The sequence below is a fragment of the Pseudorasbora parva genome, chromosome 5 (assembly GCF_024679245.1).
Source record: "Pseudorasbora parva isolate DD20220531a chromosome 5, ASM2467924v1, whole genome shotgun sequence".
Classification (NCBI taxonomy): domain Eukaryota; kingdom Metazoa; phylum Chordata; class Actinopteri; order Cypriniformes; family Gobionidae; genus Pseudorasbora; species Pseudorasbora parva.
This window is the reverse complement of record NC_090176.1, coordinates 50,383,291-50,405,622: the sequence shown is the minus strand read 5'-3', so window position 1 is coordinate 50,405,622 and position 22,332 is coordinate 50,383,291. Positions and strand designations below refer to the sequence as shown.

The 22,332-nt window shown below is 36.3% G+C and overlaps 2 protein-coding genes and 1 long non-coding RNA gene across 3 annotated transcripts in view; 2 read left to right on the top strand and 1 right to left on the bottom strand.

Annotated features, from left to right (window-relative positions):
* Positions 1 to 8,672, bottom strand: part of lcp1 (lymphocyte cytosolic protein 1 (L-plastin)) — a 37,727-nt gene extending 29,055 nt beyond the window's left edge. The window contains exon 1 of the mRNA XM_067444656.1: positions 8,558 to 8,672. The gene's annotated coding sequence lies outside the window, so the exon portion shown is untranslated. The remainder of the gene's footprint in view (positions 1 to 8,557) is intronic.
* Positions 8,577 to 13,865, top strand: LOC137075736 (uncharacterized). The gene is made up of 3 exons (XR_010905090.1): positions 8,577 to 8,713; positions 13,138 to 13,300; positions 13,407 to 13,865. It is a non-coding gene; the product is annotated as an uncharacterized lncRNA (long non-coding RNA).
* Positions 13,866 to 15,527: 1,662 nt separating this feature from the next.
* Positions 15,528 to 22,332, top strand: part of LOC137075735 (leucine-rich repeat-containing protein 63) — a 41,034-nt gene continuing 34,229 nt past the window's right edge. Inside the window, exons 1-5 of the mRNA XM_067444657.1 lie at positions 15,528 to 15,571; positions 16,628 to 16,729; positions 18,057 to 18,410; positions 20,355 to 20,489; positions 20,577 to 20,737. Of these exons, the coding sequence (XP_067300758.1) occupies positions 16,642 to 16,729; positions 18,057 to 18,410; positions 20,355 to 20,489; positions 20,577 to 20,737 (738 nt within the window). The 5' untranslated portion in view covers positions 15,528 to 15,571; positions 16,628 to 16,641. The remainder of the gene's footprint in view (positions 15,572 to 16,627; positions 16,730 to 18,056; positions 18,411 to 20,354; positions 20,490 to 20,576; positions 20,738 to 22,332) is intronic.

Below are 22,332 nucleotides of genomic sequence, written 5' to 3'. Positions count from 1 at the left end.
GTAGAAAAAAAGTTACCTGGTTGCCTTAAAATTTTGAGTGAATACAATTAGCATTTTTTGAGATTCGACAACCTTTATTAAAATATTATTAAAAGATGTTGTAAGCATATTGGGTAATTGTGTGTGTTTTATTCCTGATGATGCAGTGAAACATGCTAAATAGTGCTATTTTCATGATTTATCACATTTTTTATCTGGTTCAGATACAATAATATTTTGAGTTTCTATTTATTAAACAAATTTCCTTCATTGTATCAACTCAAATTTTAATAAACTCAAAATTTTAAGGCAACCAGGTTACTTACTTTTTTAAGTAAAACCAACAAAAATCAACACATTTTTCTTTATGAACGTTTCTTCATAACTTTGAGACGAACCTTTCCTGTTCTATTTTTGCAGCTTTAATCATTTAGTTCATCCTTCTGACACATTTTACTGTCTGATCAATGCGAGGGTTTTGTAACGGTGCGAACACGCCATCCAGAAGCTTGCACAAGACCTTTCATAAAGGAAGTGACTGCTGCTTCTTGCTTTTGAGTAACAGCATGCGGTTTGAGGAGGAGAAATAAAAAATATAACTCAGCAGAGTATAATCAATCATAGTATATGCATGAGAATTATATATGGGTATTGCAACCTGGAGCGATGACAGTGAAGATTACAGGACAGTTATGCAAATATAAACAAGCGAATGAAGCGTCAGCAGAAGTGACTTCCTGCTTCTGAAGGTGTGGATCGTGTTTTTTGCTTCACCTCATGATTTGTGCAAACAGCCCAGCGTTTGCTAATGTTCCCATTAAAGGGAACCGATCGGTTTCTGTGAGAAACACAACAGTACAGAGGTAGGACAAAGTCATTGTTATGCAAGTCACAAGTAAGTCTCAAGTCCCGAGTCAAGTCGAGTCAAAGATGAGTCAAGTCTCGAGTCGAGTCAGAAGTCAAAGCCAACAAGTCTCAAGTCGAGTCCAAGTCCTACCATTTTAGTTTCGAGTCACTTCAAGTCATCTTACCACAAAAATAAAAATTATACAAATCATGTATGTCTGTAAGATTTGTATTTATTTAATCCTATTTTTATACAATGACATTAAGCAAATACAGTAAAAAAAACAGAAAATGTAAATTTTCACAGAAAATGCTTGTATTTCAACAGCATATTGCACTAGAACAATGCACAGCAGCTTCAGTCCTGTACTGTACTGACCTCATATTGCAAAACAGTTCAACTTTCAAACAGACATGGGTCCTTTTAGCCTAAACTTAGGGCCATTATGGGAATATTGTTTAGCTTATTTTTGGTTTCATTTGGTTTACTTTAATAATTTAATTTATTCAATTATTTTGTTTTGCTATACTTTTTATGCCAGCTTGCCATGGCCCCCCTAGCGTCCCCTCGCGGCACCCAGGGGTCCCTGTCCCCACTTTGAAAAGCACTGCTATAAAGCATATGACTTCAGTTTCTGGAGGGAAAGGGCTTTCTTATGACTTTTGAAGCAGTGAAAATATTCTTTATATTGCATACACTGAAACTGAAATATTATCGTATACCAATAGTGTATAATAGACAATGAATATTGACACAACAACATTGATATGAGTAAAGAGTAGTTTCAAATACAACATGTGAGGCTATAAGGGATTTTCTGACGTCTGTTTCATATTCTTCTCAGGTATGAAGAATACAGAGGGGTGGGGGGCCCAAAACAAGCCCAATATTATTATATTATTTATTATCATCAGTATAATTTATGATCAATAATTTATCAATAAATGAGCCTGCAACATATTCAATTGAAATCTTGTGGAGTTTAAAAAGCAAATACAGATTTTACAAAATTCTTCAAGTTGCAATAAAGACTGTGAACAGAAGAGGTTTGGAGATGGAAAAAGAGAAAAAGTGACGTGAAGGAATATGGCAACTCAAGTCGGAGTTTTTGCACACATATAAGGAGCAGTGGTGAACATGCACACTATAAACCGTAAAAAGAATAAGCCCTGCATCTCAATGTGCAATCTGCTCTAAATAGTAGGCTATTGAAAATGACTAATGTCACATAGCTACTATTTAGGATTATTATGCACTTTTTTTACAGTCTTTGATTGGGAGTTGGTGCCCAGGAAAACACTGAGAGCGCTGCAATATAGAGACATGTTTATAATAATACATTCGAACCATACACTCTAAAAAATGCTGGGTTAAAAACAACCCAAGTTGGGTTGAAAATGCACTAACCCAACAATTGAGTTGTTTTAACCCAATGGTTGAGTTGTTTTAATCCAGTGGTTGGGTTAAATGTTGCTTAAGACAACCCAATTGCTGGGTAAGAACAACTCAACCATTGGGTTAAAACAACCCAATTGTTGGGTTAGTGCATTTTCAGCCCAACTTGGGTTGTTTTTAACCCAGCATTTTTTAGAGTGTACCTTCTGCTGGTTGCATTGTTTGTATTAAAAAAAAATGTATTCGTCTAATTACGTCTACGAACTATCATTACATTTATAACATCACATCACATGCCTGCACGTTGAACGCGATTTTTCTTCAAAGAGGGGAAGGAGGCGGGATGTATGAGGACGAATGAATACAGCACTTGTATCGTTGCACTATGGCTATTAGCTGTGAGAAGACAGTGTCAGGCAATGTATTTGGACAAAACAGCGACCATAAATGTAAAGAAACGAAGTTGCTTGTCATATTTTCCTAACAAGCAACCACATTTTTTCAAATAAGCCCAAAAAACCGCGACCCGCAACTAGAGATTTTTTTACCGCGACTTGCCAAAAAAAGAAGCCCAAATAAGTCACGTGTTATACGCGGATTTGGTAGCTATGGATACTGTCGAATCAAACCAATGTGGGACTACAGTGATTGGATGTCGTGCTGGCAGCGCGCGTGCTTTCTGGATGCATACAGGTGCAGCTTTTTTTCACTGAGAGCAGCGCGGCTGTGTGAAAGAAAAATTCCCAAAAAGTAGCAAGTCTTCTCGAGTCATAAGGCTCAAGTCCAAGTGAAGTCACGAGTCATTGATGTTAAAGTCCAAGTCGAGTTGCAAGTCTTTGTACATTTTGTCGAGTCGAGTCCAAAGTCATCAAATTCATGACTCGAGTCTGACTCGAGTCCAAGTCACATGACTCGAGTCCACACCTCTGCAACAGTATGTGTGTTATTTTTTACCTCATATCAGACGAATCTCATCTAGTATTCCTAATGCCATTACTTCCGTCGAAGAAGGTCTAAATACCGGCGCGATCATAGATATATTTACATAGATGCATCATTCGACCAATCCACGCTGGCACTAATGAGGCATCTACGTAAATATATCTACGATCGCGCCGGTATTTTGACATTCTTCGGTGAAAGTAATGTCGCTGGGAATACTAGATGAGATTCGTCTGATATGAGGTAAAAAATAACACAAATACTGTTGTGTTTCTCACAGAAAGCGATCGTTTCGTGTCTTAAAGCTACACTGTGTGATATTTTCCCCCATCTAGCGGTGTAAAGCTATATGACCATCCAGTGAATATTAGTTTTTGTGCCTCTCAATTCCGTTTAGTTTTAACTCCTACGGTGGCCGATTTAGTCCGAGATTAACATGGCTTCCAGTTCGATCTTGTCCATGAGTGCCATCAAGTGTTAAAACGCGAAAGGCGAAGCTTGAATTTACGGGGTATGTCCCTCTTTAGCTACTGTACTTTCAAGATGGAGGGGCAACATGGCGGCCGGCATTCGAACCCCTCACCCGTATGTATTTTCAATGGCATATTATAAACTTACGAGAATACTTTATTACTTGAAAGAAGTAAATATACATTAATGAGCACATATATTTATGAAAGAACTAAGTGATTTTAGCTAAGAATAAACGTAACAAGTTACACAAGACATCAGTGTGTCTCCACGAGCCACAGGGTTTAATATGGATTCGTATGTCTGTGTTTTTTACTCTCATAGAAATACACCCCATTGACATGCATTAAAAAGAACAACCTCTAAACTCTTCCTCCACTACTTTTCTTTTTTCCTTCCATTTTCTGGTTTTTGCTTCTCTGAGCGGTATACAAATCTTGGTATTTAAGGCACTTTTTGCGTTTCTTCGCCTCTTCATGACGGATCGCTTCCTGTACTCCTGAGTTGTAAGTCGTTTTGGATAAAAGCGTCTGCTAAATGTAAATGCATTATACGAGCAAGTTATGATTTCTGAAGTTTTGGGAAGTTAATGGAGCATTTCATTTTGCAAACATTATTGGAATATTCCTTTTGAATGTTCTCTGAACATTCCGAAACTAGTAACATTTAAAAAATGTTTGATGAACGTTCTACTCTGCTCTGATTCAAACCAACTCTGAACGTTACAGGAAGAACAGGGCCGGCGGAATAGGCAAATGCTAGGGGTGCCACTCGTCCATAGGGGCGCCAAAATGAGTGATTTTTCCGGTTTTATTACTGCTACTTTTTATTAATATTAATTCGAAATATTACCACAAAAAAAAACTTGAAATAAATCCCCAGACTCTTCCTAGACCGCCAATCTCCCCCTGGCCAGCGAGTGCTTTAGTGTGTCCGATATTGAATCACGATCAGTTTAACGCTGGGAATTTGATGTCGCATCGCGTCGCCTCTTGCGCAGACAGGATTGCTTTCGTTTTTAATCTGCTTGTTCGCTCGCGCCAGACAGAAAAAGTTGCCTGATTATTTTTGAGGGATGGCATATGTGTCAAAAAGGCCGAAGCCCTCTGATACAGGAAAGATAAGGAATAAGGGGATAAAGACTTATCTACACACAGAAAAAAAGGGTGTCAAAATTGTACCTTTAGGGGTAGCCTACAACAGCTTGTTGCTGGTGCAGTACCTTTAAAAGGACAACTTTGTACCATTTTTACCACAAAAAGGTTCATAGTAGTACCTTAAGGTACGCATTTGTACTCAAAGGTAATAATATGCACATTTTAGGAGCAAAAAAGGTACAAAGATGTCCTTTTAAGGGGACTACCCCAGCGACAAGCTGTTGTAGGCTACCCCTAAAGGTACAATTTTGACACCCTTTTTTTCTGTGTTTATAGGATAGCTTTCCTATAGTTCAAACATGGTGCTAGCAACACCAAGGTCATGGGTTCGATTCCCAAGGAAAGTAAGGATTGACAAAAAATGTAAAATGTGTAGCTTGAATGCATTGTAAGTCGCTATGGATAAAAGCATCTGCCAAATATGTAAATGTAAATGTAAGACAGAGGTAAAGTGATTAAATGAATGAACAGTTTATCTAAATGCATTATCTGAATAAATATGAATGTTTGCTAACTAATTCCAGTTATTTGTTACCTTAAACTTTATGTAAGCTGTTCTGGGTGATCAGAATCTGTCTATAGTTTATAAATATATATCATTTGTTTTAATAGCCTAATGTTTTTTACTCAGTTGTGCAATTGTAAGGGGATATATGGCGTTTGTTAAATTTATTTTCTGAAATTAGTAATGATATTTATATACAGGTTTATCTAAAATAGCTAAAAAAATAAATAAAAGGCACACTAAATATCAGAATTTCTAATAAAAAGTTTAATTCATGGTGAAAACATGAGCATGCATAGTTTAGTGGAGGATATATACATACATTTTTGTGTGTATGAGTGTATGAGTGTATGTGTGTGTGTGTGTGTGTGTGTGTGTGTGTGTGTGTGTGTGTGTGTGTGTGTGTGTGTGTGTGTGTGTGTGTGTGTGTGTGTGTGTGTGTGTCCTTGTTTTACATTGTGGGGGAAAAAATGTCCCCATAAGGATAGTAAAACCTGAGATCACCTACATTGTGGAAACCAGCCAGTGGCCCCACTTTTTGATTTTTTTTGAGAAAGTAAAAATGCAGAATGTTACCTTTGATGTGTGTGTGTGTGTGTGTGTGTGTGTGTGTGTGTGTGTGTGTGTGTGTGTGTGTGTGTGTGTGTGTGTGTGTGTGTGTGTGTGTGTATTTTTTTTTTAATTATAAAAACAAAACCAACATATAAAAACCTTGATACAAGGGGCACCAAGTAAAATCTTACTGGGACATTTTTGTAAGAAAACTATAAAACACATTTAGTTGTGTGGATAATAAAGCGAGCTCGTTTGTGATTTATTAATGTGTATTCTGTCAAACGGGTGCTCTTTTAACATGCAAATGTTGCTCTCTTTAACTGTTCAGTGAAATAATCAGATTCTGCTGCACATTTGCATCTTCATGACAGCGATGAGTGCTTTTTATCAGCACTAATCTGATTTCGGTGACACTCTACTTTTTTTTTTAATTAGTTAACATGAACTAACAATGAACAAGTTTCAAGTTTAATGTGTTCTTAAAGCACATTTGACACAACCGTGGCTGATTAAAGTGCTGCACAAAGTGCTCTAGGTTACTTTATCTCCAACATTAAAGGCACAAATGTGTTTTCAGAAGACTTTTAAACTCTGTTGTCTGCAAAAGCTCTGTCCCTCCTCTAGATCTGGGTACTTGTAAACAATACATGTCATATTTTTTAGCATTAGAATTGTGAGTTAATGCACATAAATATAAACATTTTTATTAACTAACATTAACAAGAGTTGATAAAAGGTGTATAAGGACATGCTGGTTAATGCATTACCTAGATTGACCTTATTGTAAAGTGTCACCACTATTTTATATCGTCACTTGAGCTACTCTTAGTTATTTCAGTATCATTTCAAAATGTCTGCCTTTCACATGTGCTCTGATCTTCCTCTTTCAAAAGTACATTCTGCTTTTTATTTTAGCTCAGCCTGGAAATAGATATGATATAATCCGTTCTGCTGCTGCGCGTCCCACACTTTGCAAAGGTGTGAATAAAACTTTAAGACTCATTTCTGATATGAAAGATGTGGCACAGATGCTGTAGAACGAGGCTTGGTATCAGTAACTTTGTGCACTTGTTGCACAGCTAAAACCACAGTTTCCTGTTTCACTTTAACAGCAGAAAAAAGCTTCACTTCTGCTTCAGATTACACCGAAAACCCCCCAAAGTTTAATACAAACGGCACAAACAGAAACTCTGAGAGCGCACTGAAAATCTGGGATTCAAATGTAATTTGCATTGGAAAAGCAAAGGTATTAAATTAAAGTGCAAAGGCAAATATTAGGCTCTCAGATGTTGATTCCCAACTAACAAAAATATGTACATTTAGCTAACATTCCCTTTAAGTTAATCTTCTCTAAAGGTTTCAAATGTTTTAAAAACATGTAAAAAATATGTTCATTAAGTTATGACAACATATGTTTTAACATTGTTTTAACTCATCAAAATAAGTTAAGAAATGTTAAACTTGTTTTATACAAGATGTAACTCATTTTTTAAAGTCAGTTTAACATAATTTAAGTTGAAATAACTTAAAGATCCAAGTCGATTGCACTGCAAAAGTTCAAAATTTGCCTTTTTTTTACAGTGTAGTTTGAAAACGTATTTATGCTAATTAATTTGGTGTGGAGCACAGCAAAAAATAGGCTCGGTGTGGAAACCATCGCAGCACTTCTGTAAACGCACCGCTTCGTGCTGCAGTGTGAAAGCTTTATCGGTTAACATGGGTACGGGAAAAGCAAGCGGTGTGTGTGTGAAATGGGCGTTAGTGCCACAGTCGTGGGATACAGACGGAAACGCATTCACTTGATTACAGGAGCTTTAATCTTGTGGGAAATGCCATACCTGGCAAAAGTAATGTTGATAAGTGACAGCTATTGGACATTTCGTCACATTTGTTTCTTTGCATGTGATTGGTTGAAGCCTTTTCTGTCGCTGCTAAAAAAAATCGATATCGAAGCGAAAAAATTAGCGTTGTACATTCGCGTTCGGTGTGGACGCACTCATTACACACACAGATGATCAAAAAATTAAACCAAAATCCCGTCCAGTGTGAAAGGACCTTCAGTAAAAACATTCCATTTTGGAACATTGCGTAATGTTACTTTCTCGGAACATTCCGAAACAAGTTACATTTAAAAAAATGACAAACGTCCGACGGCAACGTTTCACAAAAGATGTGTAAGTAATGTTTTTGTGCAACGTTTTTGAGAACATGATTACAAACTGTATAACGTTACTGGATGAAGGTTCTGAGGACGTTCGCTGGGACTCTGTTGCATTAATATAATTTAACCAAATCCGTAAGATGCATCGCATGTGAAGATGAAGCTCAAACATGCACAATCATCAACTAAAGCCGTTTAGATGTTCAGTGCACGTGAAAGCTTCAGCCAGTTTCACATTTGAAGCATGCAGCATGTTTCAGACTGAGCACACTGTCAGAAAAAAGGTACATTGCTGTCACTGGGGCGGTACACTAAGGTACAAAACCGAAAAGGTACTACTATGCACCTTTAAGGTACTAATACACACTCTTAAAGTACTAATATGTACCATTTAGGGGTGAGTAAGGTACAAAGATGTACCTTTTCACTTTTGTACCTTAGGGTACCGCCCGAGTGACAGCACTGTACCTTTTTTCTGAGAGTGCACTGATGGATTTACAGTCACACACACTTGACAAACACTGATTGTGATGTGCATCTCTTACCTGCAGACGGACGGACAGTGGGATTCAGGGTGGATCTGTGTCTGGTCAATTTCAGAAGCGCTGCAGAGACTCTAGTCAAATGTGAGAGGAAGGAAATGACATTCAGCGGGCCTACACGGCAGTGGAAACAGGAACACATGCCTATGTCTTTATAAGGTAAAACGTTTGACATCTGTACACAGCAACGAACATGCTCGACATCCGACAGCAGCATTTGACACAATTCTGAGATTTAACAATGCTGAGGTTTGATCTTGTGAAATGGGCAATTGAAGAATGGAACCACAGAGTTGGATGTGCAAATGTCATTGTTTAAGAATCAGGAAGAAGCCGAATCCATATTTGACTAAATATAATACATCATGAGTGTCATCAGTAATGTGTCATGTGTTTTTATGGCTCTTAGGGCATTTTAATGAGCTTCTTTTACACATATGTTTCCACCAGGGTTCTCTACAACCGGTGAAGGTACAACTCAAACGTTCACGCTCCCTCTAGTCTACAAGAGTACGTCATTTTGCCCTTATTAGCTGATTCGGTAACACTTGAGAATAATGGTCCGTTATTAATAGATAACTACGCAGGAAGTAATGCACTACAGCTACTAATATTAACCAATATAGAAACAAACAGAACTAATAAGTAAGTAACATCGAATTCAGGAGATAGTTCCTTATTAGGTCATTAATAGTTACTGAATGAGACTGGCGTCACTAATAACTAGTAACAAGATAAAATTATAAAGAATTACTAATTAATTATCACAACATTAACATGTCTGAGATGTGAGAAATTGTCTTTATACTCTCAGTGTGGTCATAAAATGCATCACTAATTCCTTAAGTGTTATCTAGTCATTATTCAGGAACTTCTAGTGATCTGGAGAATTATTTTAAAGGGGAAAACATTGTTAGATCACTAGTAGTTCTTAAAAAATGTCCTTTTTTACTCTGAATAAAGTAATGAAATGCATAATTACTCAAGTACCCAATCACTTAGGACTACTGGTGATCTGGACCATTATTTTAAAGTGGAAAACCATATTTAAATGTTTTTAACATATTTACATAGTTTTATTTCTGATGACGCAGTGAAACCTGCCAAATAGTGCTATTTTCATGATTTAGTATCTTGAGGTAGCCTAGAAATCTAGACGCACTCTAGCGGCAGCAAATCTAATCTGCCCGCGAGTGTCGTCTAGGAACTCTCAATACACGTCTGAGCTGTAAACGCCAAACTCTGGTCGGGCCAATCACATCGTGTATAGAGTCGGTGGGCGGGGCCATAATGACTACGGCCGAGTTGCGTTTGCGTGCTTCTAGTAAACACAGAAACTGGCGAACGGCGGTCTTTCGAATCAGCTTTGACCGCGACTCTGGAAGACTTGGAGTTAAGCTTTTCTCTGAGAAAAGAACAAAGAACGGCACTGAAGTCATTCTTAAGAAGGGAAGATGTGTTCAGAGTTTAGCCGACCGGATACGGCGAATGTTTAATCTATCAATGAGCTCTGCTTCACCTTCGTTGCTCTGGTTGGTGTAGCTCTATCCTATCGCGTGCAGAGGGAGTTTGACAGACAGCCGTTTAGCCGCCCCTCTGACTGAGCCGTCAATGGTGAGTTTCCAGACCAAACATCTTGATGTGGGTCTGGCTTGTCAGACTAATCTTGATGTCTTTTCCCTTCCCCAATACTTAATAGTAACATCCAAAAACTTCAGGCAGGTCAAAAATAAAGCACTTCACTGAAAAATAAGCAAAGATCAGCACACTGGCACTGCTGCTTCCAAAAAGGACTTTATTAACAATTCAATGTTTCGTCCCGCAGGTCTTCGTCAGGTATATTTGATATAAATTGTATTGTAACAACAACGACTCATGAGTTTAATGTCTCGGGGAATAATTAACTCAAAAGGGATTTAATATTCAATATTCATGAATTTATGAATATAATTTGCCAGTTGTTCATTACGTATTAAAATTTTCCGATAGGGAAAATTGTTTAATTAAATACAAGTAACCCTTTATGAAATTGCTTGAAATGATCCTACTAAGTTTGTCCTGCAAATTAGTTATAGACTTTTCAAATCAATTCTCAATAAAGGGATTACTGCTTTACGAGCGCATAAGAAACATTAACTTTACTGATCAGGATAAGTTCAATATTTCAAATGGTCATACAGTTTACTTTACTAACATAGTAGCATAAGCAGTTAGGTAACGTTTAGATCGCAAGTTTCATTGACTTTGTGTATGTGGCAGAATAACAGATTCAACTCATTAAATGTCTTTTGAAGGTTTAATAAACACAGACTAAAAATAACACTACAATTCACACAGAAAGTACATACTAAATATGCATCAAGAGAGTAGAAGTATAGATATTAACGAAAGAATACATAAAAGAGAATAATGAATAGACTGAAGTTAGAGAGAGATAAAAGAGAGAGAGAGACAAAGAGAGGGAGAGAGAGAGAGACAAAGAGAGTGGGGGAGGGTAAGAAACAACTTTCCTTCAGTTCACCACATACGACCTTCACGGAGTTAATTTATCCCAACGGGAGAATAACACACCCTCTTTACAGCAGTAAGAATAAGAATACTTGCATTCTTTTTGGTTTCGTTTTGGCTTCTCGCTTGTGTGCGTATGTTCCTGCGTGTTCGGCGGTCCTTTCCGAGGTTGGGAGGGAAGCGGCTGTTTGCTTTAGCGATGCTTCGTGTTCTTGAAGATCGGATTGTAGAAGAGAAGATTTTTGGAAGAGATGAGGCCTGCTTGGAGGGCCTGCATTGGTGGCATGGCTTAAGGGCCAGCCACGATGACGTGTTGGTTCAGCCAGAGAGAGAAGAGAGAGGAGAGGAAGAGGGGGAAGAGCTTGTCTTCACTGGTCTTTTAAGGTCTGGAAATAGTTCCACCCTCCAGGGTTAGACTTAACCAATGAGAGTGTTGGGATTTTCCGGCGGGAAATTCCTCAGCAGAATTTATAGCTCTTTGTTTGAAGGTTCGACTCAGTGGGTCTCTGAGTCTTCATACTATAATTAATGCAACAAACACACACTGCATTTTCTGAATAAGTGATATACATGGAAGTGTAAGTCGTGAAGTGAGCATTAATTTGATAGGAGACATGACATATATGAGGTTATCTGAACTAGTACTTTGTTAAGACAAAGACAAAAAGCTGCAAAATACCATACAGAATAAACATTTTACAAGACAGTTATGTGTTTACATATAATGTCCTGGGGTGCATGTTCATTTATAGATGGTTTGTCTATAATTTGAGGCAAAAGCTCTGTGTCTCTGTGTCAAAAGCTCTGTGGCCACATTCTTTCCGGCCATAAAACACCTTATCAGATGGTTTCCAGGGTGACTGAAGAATCTCCCTCTGTTGTGTTGGGGGAAGGTATGCTAGTGAGCACAACTTTCAAAACATATTTGTTAAATGTAACTGGCGATTGTGTGTTTGATTCGCCTGAGTCGCTACAGTATGTAAACTTTTGCTACATTGGAAAAACAAAGTGTTGTCTAAAAACACGGATTGCCGAACAACTTATATATCCGATTGAATGCTCAAAAGAACCCTATTGCCAGAGGTGGACAAAGTACACAACTTCATTACTTGAGTAACGCTCACACACACACTTCCGTCTTCTTCCATTTTGCTATGAACTGATCAGTGTTCAAAAAAGTTGGGAAAATGTTTATGACCCTATAAGAGCGATTCCTGACAGACTGTCTGAAACAACGACAACAAAACGTTTAAAGAAGGAAAAACTCATCCACCGACTTTCAGAGCTGCTACAGAAACGACTTTCGACCTTGATAGAAATGTAGCGCTGAGTAAAAAGTACGATATTTCTCTTTCAAATGTAGTGAAGTAAAAGTCATAAGTTTACAGAATAAATAATACTCCAGTAAAGTACAGATACTCAAAAAGTGAACTTAAGTACAGTACTCGAGTAAATGAGCTGAGTTACTGTCCAGCTCTGATATTGCCATTCATTTTAACACTTTTAAACACAATCTGTCGACTCTTCGATTTCTAGGACCGGTAAAAGCACTAAAACGTGCTGCTAACATTAATAAGCTCCTCCTCCAGAGAGAAGCATTTTAGATATACACACACCCTTTCCCCAAAGGCTCTTCATTCGTTGAGTTTGATCTCATACCTTTTTTTGTGAATTGTTATTCTCTGTATATACCGGTGACTATTGTGTGTGTGTGTGTGTGTGTGTGCGCCCCCCACCCCTTCTCCAAATAGTCTTGTTTATAAATTTATATTTGTTGTATACTGTATATGGGTGACTATTTTGTACTTTTCTCTTTATTAGGAGTGTTTTCTATCCCTCTCTCTCTCTCTCTCTCTCTCTCTCTCTCTCTCTCTCTCTCTCTCTCTCTCTCTCTCTCTCTCTCTCTCTCTCTCTCTCTCTCTCTCTCTCTCTCTCTCTCTCTCTCTCTCTCTCTCTCTCTCTCTCTCTCTCTCTCTCTCTCTCTCTCTCTCTCTCTCTCTCCTCTCCAGTTTATTGGATGATACATTTCAGGTTAATAATAATAATAATAATAATAATGCGTTCAATTAATATAGCACTTTTCAAGGCACTCAAAGCGCTTTACATAGAAGGGGGGAATCTCCTCAACCACCACCAATGTGCAGCTCCACCTGGATGATGCGACGGCAGCCATATTGTGCCAGAACGCTCACCACACACCAGCTGATTGGTGGAGAGGAGAAAACAGTTTCCTTGCAGGTTACTTGCCTTATGTAATCAGATTACTTTTTTTTTTAATGTAATGAGTAAAGTAATGCATTATGGGTAACATGAATTACTCATGATCCATGTCCACTGCCGAAAGCACCAACAGTGGCACGTGAGCATCAGAACTGGACCACGGACCAATGGAAGAAGGTGGCCTGGTCTGAGGAATCACATGTTCTTTTACATCACGTGGATGGCCGGGTGTGTGTGTGTGTGTGTGTGTGGCTTACCTGAGGAACACATGGCCCCAGGATGCACTATGGGAAGAAGGCAAGCCAGCGGAGGCAGTGTGATGCTTTGGGCAATGTTCTGCTGGGAAACCTTGGTGTCATTGTAAGAATCCAAAATAATCAAAGATATTTAATATTTGAAATTGAACAAAGACATTTGTTTTGCTGTTTTCCACCCCCTTTCTCTTATCAGTGGGGCCGTTTGGGATTCCTAAAGACAAAGAGATGTTGAGGGCCTGTAGGCCAAATGGTGCCACACCTGTAGTACAGTGGGGGAAGTTTGGTCTGATTGGTCAGTTTGAATGTCTCAGGGTTTCAGTCACATGGTCAAGGGATATAAAAGAAGATTGTAATGTTGCTCGGACTCTCTTTTTCTCTGGCTGTCGCTTCTAGGGGCCTTCTTTGGCTCTTCTCTTTGCTCTTTGCTCTCTTCTCTTTGTCTCTCTTTCTATCTTTCTATCTCTGTCTCTCAGGTAACATTCTATACATGCTGGGTATGATTAATGGTATAAGTTTTATCATCTCATTCATCTATTTTGTAACTATTTTAAGTGTAACCAGATTTTGTCATTAAATTCTTTAATTATAAATGATTTGCTAAGTAGTTTTGATTTGGTATTGACTTTGAAGTGTTACCTATTGCAATACCATATAGTCACATTAAAGCAACGCTCTCCCACATATTTTGCTATTGTAACTGCGCTTATTTCCATCGTTGGTATAAGTTGCAGTGGTTCTACCCATCACACTGATAACGTTTCTTTAGTCGTTCGGCAACTCTGCAGTCAGAACCACTGTAGGCGATCCACCCTTACACCATCTAACATCTTGGTGCCAGATACCACAGCACACCTTTAGGTGGAGTCATGTCTCGATGGGTCTGGGCTGGGGGGACCAACACAATATTAGGAAGGTGGTCATAATATTATGCCTGATCAGTGTATGTGAGTCTTTATGTGAAGTGTGTCTCTATGTAATCTAAATATATATGTATATTACAATACTGGGTAAATGGATTGTGTTAATGGGATCAGCTCTCTGGTGGGATTTGGTTAGTAAAAATAAACTGGTTGACTTATGGATGTGTACATGTGTCTAAACTTCTGTTTTTACTTCTGTAGTAAAGTTGGGGGAGAGAATGTTAGCAGAACATTATTACACTAATAATTATATGTTCAATAAGTTATGACAACATATGTTTTTACATTGTTTTAACTCATCAACATAAGTTAAGAAATGTTAAACTTGTTTTATACAAGAGGTAACTCATTTTTTAAAGTCAGTTTAACATAATTTAAGTTGAAATAACTTAAACATCCAAGTCGATTGCACTGCAAAAGTTCAAAATTGCCTTTTTTTTTACCGTGTAGAATGTGTTTATATTCAGAAATGCTTTAACTGTTATGTGTTGGTTGATTGTTTGTATTATTCTATATTTTTACTTTTTATTTATTTTTTATTTTTCCATTGTTGCACTTTGAGATTCTTCGGAATGAAAAGTGCATTATAAATAAAATCTATTATTATTATTATTATTATTATTATTATTATTATTATTATTACCGCATTATTTATTTTTATTGTAGATATAAGTATACAGTTGTAGCCAATTATCTTAACAAGCAACAGTGGATGACAATATAAAGTTATAATAAGAGAACAGTGGGAAGGAAAGGAAGTATATTATTATTACTTTTTATTTTTTTTTATTTACAAATGTTTCACGTTCCATACATAACAATCATAAAAAGCATAACATAAGAAATAAAAATAACCAAAAACAAAAAAAGAAGGGTATACATGTGTACTGAAGTTAAAGATGAGGAGTTAAATTGTTTGTAAATGTCCATAGTTCTTGTTGCTTTGCGATTTGAGAGTCCTAAAATAAATCTTCATGTCAGCCTTAAAATGGGAATTGAAAACAGCAAGTGACGTCACACTCGAAAATGTCACACTGGCTTTAATCTTTACGCGCGCTGTGAGTTTGACAGGCGGTTGCCAGGGCGGTTGCTAGAGACTCGGCTGATCTCTGGTGAGTTTTCAGACGCGCTTTATTGCTGTTTTCATGGTTTAAAGTTTGCATAAATCTATTTATAACTCAGATATAGCCAATAACGAATGATCAGGTTTATATCGCTTTGATTCGATCGTTATAAACCGCATTAAACGCGATCGTTATAGCTTGGACGATGTGTCTTCTGGCGGCTTTTTCAGCATTGTGTAACGTTAACTTAGTTTAGCGTGTCATATTGGCAGTTTAATCCTCATATAACAATATTAATAAATAATGCTATGAGACAGTGATTGATTTCTCTTTACTGTAATGAGAAAATCAATAAATTATGATAATATATTTAGAATGTAAATTATTTCTGCATTAACGTTAGTATTTGTTACGCTTTATTTAACCTCCCGAGATCCAGGATAGCAAAGTTTTTTAAATTTATTATTTTTTTCCACGTCATTACATTGTATATAGGATTAGAAACAAATGATATTCCCTATTCACTTGTTGTGTTTCCCAGAATGCCTGATAAACATGATTTAAGTCCCGGTGTCCTCTAGAGAGGAAATGCATGAAATCAACACACTGCAATAAATGCTTTTCTTACTTAGTGTTTTGTCTTGTTAATCAAAATATCTACAAATTCTTAAATTAAGAAACATTTATAGGCAAGTAAAAATTAGTCTTGTTTTGGGAAAAAATAATCTAAATAATCTGCCAAAGGGGTAAGAAAAATAATCTTGTTTTCTGTTTGAATTAAGATTATTTTTCTCACCCCATTGGCAGATTATTTATCTTATTTTAAACAAAAACTCTCTTAGTTTTGAGTAATTTTTCCCAAAACAAGACAATTACTTTTGCTTGTCTGGTAAATACTTCTTGTTTTAAGAATTTTTAGATGCTAGAAACAAGACAAAAATACTAAGTAAGAAGAGCCTTTTTTCAGTGTACCCTGTTTTGTAACAAAATACATCTTATATTTTATTTTTGAGTGGAACTACTCCTTATGCTGCTGCGTCTGTCTGATTTCTTCCAGTTGATTTTGTGAGCAAATGTGTCTCTTTCTCTCTCTCATAAACACAGATCAGAAAGAATCGATGTCATCCGAACACATGAAGCTGTTGAGAAGACCCCTGCCCCCTATAAAGACAGCACACTACAGCACAGTGAGCACACGGCCTGCAGGTGACTCCTCATTATTAGCATATTTACATCATGTGACCTTTCCCGCCAACAGGGATCTTCTCAGCTAATAGTTGTGATCAAACATTAACATTAATACAACATTCGTTAAGCAACATCTGGTCTTTATTAACATTCTCACAACATTAGAACAAAAAGTTATTTATATAAAGTTTTATTTCGGAAACTGTTTTGTTGGATGTTCATCTGATGTTTTTAAATGTTACTGACATTTAAAAACATCAGATAAATGTTAGAATTGTGTGTTCAATTATTATGCAAATATTATTTGATATTCATCATGCAACAACTAATTATATATATATATATATATATATATATATATATATATATATATATATATATATATATATATATATATATATATAATTTTTATTTTATTTATTTATTAAAAAGCATTCCACTCAAATTTATTTAGATTATACAATTTTAATATAAACTTATAAATGTAATGTGATGCATATATACAAGTCATGCATAAATGTATGTAATGTTACTAATTAACTGAATGTTTTATATGCATTGTAACAAGGTTTATATGTTTATGATCAATATATTCACTCATACACAACTAAATATTGCTTGTTCCATATTTTAACCATTTTCATACATTTTAACTCAATAGATTTAATATTGAAGAGATCTGTGCTGATTCTAAGCAAAATCTGATTATTTAAATATAGGTTAAAATATGCCATGATTTTTTAAAAGTTTATAAGTTTGGTTATGTTAAAGCTTTGTAATTGAAATGGATGGACATTTTTGTATGCCATTTAAATACAAATCTCAGGTTTACTCCTAAACTGTTTTTTAGTGTCGACGAAAAGAAGCTCAAATTTAAGTTTTGATCTCACTGCAATAAATGCTTTTCTTACTTAGTATTTTTGTCTCGTTTCTAGTCAAAATATCACAAAATTCTTACATTAAGAAACATTTACTAGACAAGTACAAATTATTGTCTTGTTTTGGGAAAAAATAGCTCAAAATTAAGAGTTTTTGCTTAAAATAAACTAAATAATCCACCAGTAAGAAAAATAATCTTGTTTTCTGTTTGAATTAAGATTATTTTTCTCACCCCATTGGCAGATTATTTAGCTTATTTTAAGCAAAAACTCTCTTAGTTTTGAGTTATTTTTCCCTAAAACAAGACAATAGCTTTTGCTTGTCTATTAAATACTTCTCGTTTTAAGAATTTTTAGATATTTTGACTAGAAACAAGACAAAAATACTAAGCAAGAAAAGCATGTTTTGCTGTGCTCTACTTTTCATGAACAATATGGATATTTTAATGTCATTTCTGTGTTTCTAGACAGTCCACAAACGCATCTTGAGGACTCTGATGGTGTAAAGTGTCGCGCTGGCCAGACCACGTTACCCAGAAACCTTAGCGGTTCACCCCATCAGCCTCAGCGCACGCCCTTGGGTCGCCGACCCCCTGACCTCTTCTGCCTCAATGACTTCCTGCAGGTGGGCCGGTCGGGCTTTGGGTCACCGGATGAGCTGAGGAAGATGGTGCTGTCCAGCTGTAACTACAAGAAGCTGCTGCGTTTGTTCCTATTGGAGCTGCATAGGGGCTGGCAGTGTGAAACAGCCAATCAGACGCTGAGCTGCGAGGGTCTGCCGCCGGTCCCACGCCGGATCCCTCAGAGACAGATCATATGCGGTAACTGTCGTGGCAAATTCTTGAACAGCCATTGTCTTCAATATGTCAATGAAAGTCGAAGTTCCAGGTCTCAGGAAGGTAAACTTTATTGTACACTGCACAAAATGCTTTTCTTACTTAGTATTTTTGTCTTGTTTCTAGTCTAAATATCTAAAAATTCTTAAATTAAGAAACATTTACTAGACAAGTAAAAATTATTGTCTTGTTTTTGGGAAAAATAACTCAAAATGAAGAGAGTTTTTGCTTAAAATAAGATAAATAATCTGCCAGTGGGGTGAGAAAAATAATCTTGTTTTCTGTTTGAATTAAGATTATTTTTCTCACCCCATTGGCAGATTATTTATCTTATTTTAAGCAAAAACTCTCTTCATTTTGAGTTATTTTTCCCAAAACAAGACAATTACTTTTGCTTGTCTAGTAAATACTTCTTGTTTTAATACTTTTTAGATGTTTGGACTAGAAGCAAGACAAAAATACTGAGTAAGAAAAGCATTCTTTGCAGTGTATGAACAACAATGTGAGATGCCATCTGAAAGAAATGCCAGAAGTCTGGAGCTCTTCACCAGTCCTGCGTCTCACGGGCATATTTGTGGCAATAGCCAACAATACGCTGTGTGGGTCAAAATTATACATTTTTCTTTTATGCCAAAAATCATTAGGATATTAAAATTATGTACCATAAAGATATGATGTAAATTTCCTACCGTAAATAGATCAAAAATGCTAAGGACTTCATTTGGTCAACTTTAAAGGAAATGTTCTCAATATTTCGATTTTTATTTGCACTCTCACATTCCAGATTTTCAAATAGTTGCATCTCTGATCTCCAAATATTGTCCCATCCTAACAATGGAAAGCTTATTTGATGAATAAATCTCAATTTTAAATTTTTTTACCCTTATGGGGTCCCTAGGGATATATTAAATATATTGATCATTAACCTACACTGTAAAAAATGTTTTTTGTTGGTTTAACTTAAAAAAGTGAGTAACCTGGTTGCCTTAAAATTTTGAGTTTATTGAAATTAAAAATTTGAGTTGATACAATGAAGGAAATTTGTTTAATAAATAGAAACTCAAAATATTATTGTATCTTAACCACATAAAACATTTGATAAATCATGAAAAGAGCACTATTTGGCATGTTTCACTGCGTCATCAGAAATAAAACACACACAATTACCCAATATGCTTACAAAATTAATAATATTTTAATAAAGGTTGTCGAATCTCAAAAAATGTTCATTGTATTAACTCAAAATTTTAATTTCAATGAACTAAAAATTTTAAGGCAACCATGTAACTTTTTTTCTAAATATTTTTTTACAGTGTATAAACCATGTTACAATGCATTTAAAACATTCGGTTAACATACATTTATGCATCACATTACATTTATAAGTTTATATTAAAATTGCGTAATCCAAATACATTATCAATTTAAACCTAAATACATTTTTGAGTGGAATGCTTTTTAATAAAAGATACATTTTTATTATTAAGTTACATAATTAATAACAAATAATAATACATAATAATTGAACACAGCATTTTGCAAATAATATTTTATTTAATAACATGCACACATTCACTCTTGACATTATTTAAATAATTGCATTTTTTTAATTCAAAATGGTAAAATTAAAGTTTTTTGCCTCACTGTATGTTACTGTTGTTCGTTGTAATGCCAAAAGAATGAACTCCGTCGCGTTACTGAATAAGATACAAACATTGGCCAATTATCTTTATAAAGGTTTATTTCTTGCAAGAAAGAGCCACAGTCAACAGTCATCAGTGACTGCATGGCAGACACATATTAGCTCCTGTATGAATACAAACACACTCTAAATAATCCATCACATTCGTTAAACTTATCAGTTGTAAAACAGTTGTTGAATATTTAATGTTTAGTTGCCACGCCCTTTTTCCCCATGTGTGTGTTCAGAGTTGGCAGCGATGGTTCAGATGGAAGCACGAGCTCGAAACTCTTTCAGGAGTGATTGTGGAGTGTGTCGAGCGTCTGAAGATCAATCAGAGGATCAGCTGTGGACGTCACATACACTTCATGAGCTGTACACAGGCAAGAACACGTGTGTCACATGACCCCTCTTAAGTCATTCTGATTGGCTGCTCAAGACCTGTGTGTGTGTTGCTTATGTGTCCTCAGCTCATGAAGTTCTTCTGAGCGCGGTGACCAGCAAACACTTCCTGGGCTCCCGTCGTTCCCGCTCGCCGTTTCGGGGCGGAGGAGTGTGTGAAGCCATCAGTGTGTCTGAGCTGACCTTCCTCGACTGCATCACGCACGGAGGAACGAGCCTCAGCTTTAAGGTGTGTGTGAGTGTGTGGGCGTACATTTCATCTAACAGCTGGGGTGGGAGACCAGTGGCGGCGTTTCACAAAAACCCTAGGGTATGGCATGAGTCCTTTTGGCCATACAACAACAACATTCCCAAATAATCACATTATATTTAAAGGAACACCACTGTTTTTAGAAATAGGGCTTATTCAACTTCTTTCCTACATTTAGATATGTGGGCAAATGCATTTTTGTCTCAGTGCATGCATTGTTTTAGTTTGGCAGGGTCGCCGCTAGCTTAGCTTAGCATAATGAATGGGATCCTATGTTGCCAGCTAGCATGTCCTGAGTAAAAGTGATCCAAAACAAACCCAAAACACCTTTTTGTGCCCTGCGTATTCACAGGCAAACAGGCAAAGCAGAGATATCACGCAACTCATTGCGATTGCTCAACAGCCGGAGGTCGTGAGGATGAGAGCTGTGATATCTCTGCTTCCCCATAATATAGTCCCAAGTCAATATCTGCCGAGGAAATCGCCTAGTCTTAATCTGCATCGCTATTTGTACTCGCTGTGAGTACGCAGGCCTCAAGAAGTAATTAGGTGGGTGTTTTTTTTTTTTTTGATCACTTACTTGGGACATGATAGTTGGCAACATAGGATTCCATTCATTATGCTAAGCTAAGCTAGCGGCGACCCTGCCAAACTAAAACAATGCATGCACTGAGACAAAAATGCATTTGCCCACATATCTAAATGTAGGAAAGAAGTTGAATAAGCCCTATTTCTAAAAACTCTGGAGTCTTCCTTTAAACAAAATGTGGACAAAATCCACTAAAAAAAACTTAACAACAGACTTAATACAAAATCAATGCAAATACTGAAACAGCCCTATAATTCACTGTGTCCTAACCACGTGAGAAAAATGATCTATGTTAATCAGAGTTTTTTGTACTAACCAGCCGCAAAGCCGATTCACAACGATTCTATTTTATAAAAAGTTTTTATTCCCACAGCTTTGTGACTGGAACAACATACAAATGTGCTTTATTTAATGTAAAAAGAATTTAAAGAGAGTTTGAATATATTTTTGTGACCTTTTATACACATAGCCTTACTGGAAACAACAATGGATAATTCACCTCAGATCTTGAAAATAAATGAGACGAAACAACTAATGTCAAACTGTCAACTCAAGGTGAACAAACAAGAGTATTCTATAATAAAGGCATGCAGTAAGTATTTTTTTTATCATGCTAAAATGGTTTAAGATTTAGAAATTTCGATATTGTACACTGCAAAAAATGCTTTTCTTACTTAGTATTTTTGTCTCGTTTCTAGTCTAAATATCTAAAAACATTCATTCTTAAGAAACATTAAGTAGACAAGTACAAATTATTGTCTTGTTTTGAGAAAAAATAATCTGCCAATGGGGTAAGAAAAATAATGTTGTTTTAAGAATCTTTTGTTTACCCCACTGGCAGATTATTTAGCTTATTTTAAGCAAAAACTTTTAGTTTGAAAAAAACTTTGAAAACTTTACTGATTGAATTTTTTTTAGTTATTGTTTCCCAAAACAAGACAATAATTTAGCTTGTCTAGTAAATACTTCTTGTTTTAAGAATTCT